This window comes from Falco naumanni, chromosome 7 (assembly GCF_017639655.2).
Source record: "Falco naumanni isolate bFalNau1 chromosome 7, bFalNau1.pat, whole genome shotgun sequence".
NCBI classification, from domain to species: Eukaryota; Metazoa; Chordata; class Aves; order Falconiformes; family Falconidae; genus Falco; species Falco naumanni.
In genome coordinates, this window is record NC_054060.1 from 62183874 (window position 1) to 62186859 (window position 2986).

General features: G+C 59.9%; 1 protein-coding gene across 1 annotated transcript; it reads right to left on the reverse strand.

Annotated features, from left to right (window-relative positions):
* Positions 1–269: 269 nt before the first annotated feature.
* On the reverse strand, positions 270–2308 carry NKX2-1 (NK2 homeobox 1). Its single transcript, XM_040602197.1, has 2 exons — positions 1920–2308; positions 270–1078 (listed from the first exon to the last, which is right to left on the reverse strand). Exons 1-2 carry the CDS (start codon positions 2284–2286, stop codon positions 408–410), a joined length of 1038 nt encoding a protein of 345 aa, XP_040458131.1. The 5' UTR covers positions 2287–2308; the 3' UTR covers positions 270–407.
* Between the last annotated feature and the right edge of the window lie 678 nt (positions 2309–2986).

Here is a 2986-nt window from a genome sequence, read left to right on the forward strand (position 1 = left end):
AGTGTACATCTGAAATCCAAGCCTTCGGACCATGCCTAACGATGGTTCCCTTTCTGCAGACTGCTCCATGGTTATTAGTCAGATTTTTTTTTAACACCCCATACAACAACCTTGGGGAAAAAAAAAAAAAAAAAAAAGGAAAAAAGAAAGACCCAAAACCATCAAGAGTAACAGGAAAACTGAACAAAAAAAAAAGTCTCTTTCTCTCTCTCTCTGTCTTAGAGGTCCTCAGAGAACCACTCAGTCAAACGAGGGGGGGGGGCGTTCAAAAAGAAAGAGAAAAAAAAAGAAAAGAAAAATACCCAGTAGTCTGGACAGGACAGAGATTTGTGTGACTGGGAATATCTGCTTTTTTTTCCTTTCTTTTTTTTTCCTTTTTTTTTTCCCTTTTGCTTTGTTTAATCCTTTCACCAGGTCCTACCGTATAGCAAGGTGGAGCAAGACATGGCAGTGCCATAGTCAGAAGTAGAAGAGTTTAGGTGAGACAAACTGGAGACTTGGCTCTGCAGAGAGGAAGGGCTGGCCGAGTGCTGTCCCATGTCTGGAGACTGCCCCGCACTGTTTGTCTGGTGGCTCTGATGCTGTCCGAGGCTGTTGCCATTGGTAGCCACTGTGATCGTTGTAGCTGCCTGCTGCTGATGGCTCTGGATAGCTGCTGTGGGTGTGTTGGAGCCTGCTTGGCAGGGCTTGCCATCCTTTACAAGCACTGGCACGGCCACCCTTCTGGGAGACTGCTGCTGCTGGCAAGAGCCGTTCTCCTGTTGCATCTGCTGCTGCGCAGCCTTGTCTTTGGCCTGGCGTTTCATCTTGTAGCGGTGGTTCTGGAACCAGATTTTGACCTGAGTCGGGGTGAGATGTATCATGCTGGCTAAATGTTCCCTCTCCGGGGCGGAGAGGTATTTCTGCTGCTTGAAACGTCTTTCCAGCTCGTAAACCTGGGCCTGGGAGAAAAGGACCCTCCGTTTCCTCCGCGGCGTGCTCTGGAGCGGGGCCATGCTCTTGCTCACGTCTCCCAGGGAGCCGAGGCTGCCCATGCCGCCCATGTTCATGCCCGAGGACGGCGCCATGAAGCGGGAGACTGCAAGGGAGAAGGCGGCACGTTTTAGGCGGCTCGGCTCGGCTCGGCTCGGCTCGGCTCGGCTCGGCTCGGCTCAGCTCGGCTCGGCTCGGCACGGCTCGGCTCGGCTCGGCCCGAGCGCGGCCCCGCGCTCCGGAGGCCCCCGCCGTCGCTCGCCCCCAGCGGGGCCCCGCAGCCCCCCGGCAGCCCAGCCCCGGCCAGGGCCTCGAGGCGCCCACGCTCCCGAACCTACGATCCCCGTCCCCAGGGCGAGCGGCGGGCAACGGGACACCCCTCGCCCGGCCCGGCCCCGGTGAATAAAGGCGACCGCTCGCCCCTCGCCCTGCCCCGGGGGGTGACACCCGAGCAAGTACCAGATGTGACAGCGCGGCGGGAGCGGCCGGCGACAGGGGCTCCGCCGGCCCCCGGCCGGGGCGGACTCGCCCGCTCCCCCCCGCGCCTCCCGGGACGCGGCTGCCGCGGCTCCGGCATCCCCCCTCGCCCGCCCGGTGCCGGGCGGCGCGCAGGCGGACGGGCACCGCCGGCTGCCTCCCGGACCCCGGGCCGTGCCGCCGCCGCCCCGCTGGACGGCGAGCCCCGGGCTCCCACTCCCCGCCACCGCGGGGCTTCCCTCCCCCTTCTCCCCGCAACCGCAGCCCCGGGACGCTGACACGAAACCAGCCGGGGTGGGGGACCGGGCACGATCTTCGGGCAGGAGGAGGAATTGGGGGGGCCGGGGGGGGGGGGGAGCGGCTGGGGTTTGGACCGACTTTCGCCCTGGCGCGGAGCCCCCGGCGCCCGCGGTGCGGCGGGGCAGGTGCGCGGCCACCCCCGCCGGCCACCCAGCCCCGGGCTGACTTACTTGTGGGGAAGCGGGGGTCCGGGTTGGTGCCGTACCATCCTGTCGCCGAAGCGCTGTTCCGCATGGTGTCCTGGTAAGGCGGGAGCTCGCTCATGTTGCCCAGGTTCCCATTGCAGTAGCCCCCCATCGTAGCATGGGAGAGCTGGGGGACCCCTGCCGCTGTCATATGGTAGGCGGCAGTCACTGTTCCGTTGTGGCCCATGGGGTGCTGCTGCATGGCCGGCTGAGAAACCTGAGACTGTCTGTAGGCTGACAAGGGAGCCCCCAAGTTACTGCCCTCCATGCCCACTTTCTTGTAGCTTTCCTCCAAAGGACTCAAGATGTCAGACACTGAGAAAGGAGTCGTATGCTTTGGGCTCATCGACATGATTCGGCGGCTGGGGAAAAAAAAAAAAAAAAAAAAGGAAGGGGAGGCAAATCTTTTTTTTTTTTTTTTTTTTTTTTGCCAAATATTCTGGTGTTGCCTTAACGCCGATCTTGTTGGATGTACACGTAACCGAGTGGACGAAGTCCGCCTTAATTGGATTGAGTGGAGGCTCAGGGCTGCCTTTCGTTTGTTTTAGCCAGACGCCAGGTTTTAGGCTGCCACCAGAGGCGGGGCATAGGCACTAAAGCAACAAGACAATAGAAGCCTACATCTTGCCCAAGATAATTAGCTTACATGCTGATGACAAGGTAAACACCTTTAAGTTTTACTTGTCAGGATTTTTTTTTTTTTAATGTCTTAAAAAAAAAGAGAGCGAGAGAGCGGGAGAGAGAGGGAAAGACAGAGAGAGAGACCCCGTGAGCACAACTAATTTTCTTTTTCCCGGGGGTGGCAATACGGTGGACGGGAAATGGAAGGCAAGGCGAAAAGACCCCCATCTGACTAGGTGAAAGGATTTCAAACCGGCTCCCGGGTGGCAAGGCTGTCAGCCCAGCCTTTGTGAGAGCTGGGCAGACGGGGCTGAATGCCGGTGAGCCGAAGGAGCGATCCCCCCTCTCCCCCCACTAAGTTTGGTGGGGAAGGAGCCCCGCCGCCGGGAGGGCAGCTCGCCGCAGGGCAAACGGCTCGCCCTGGGCCACCG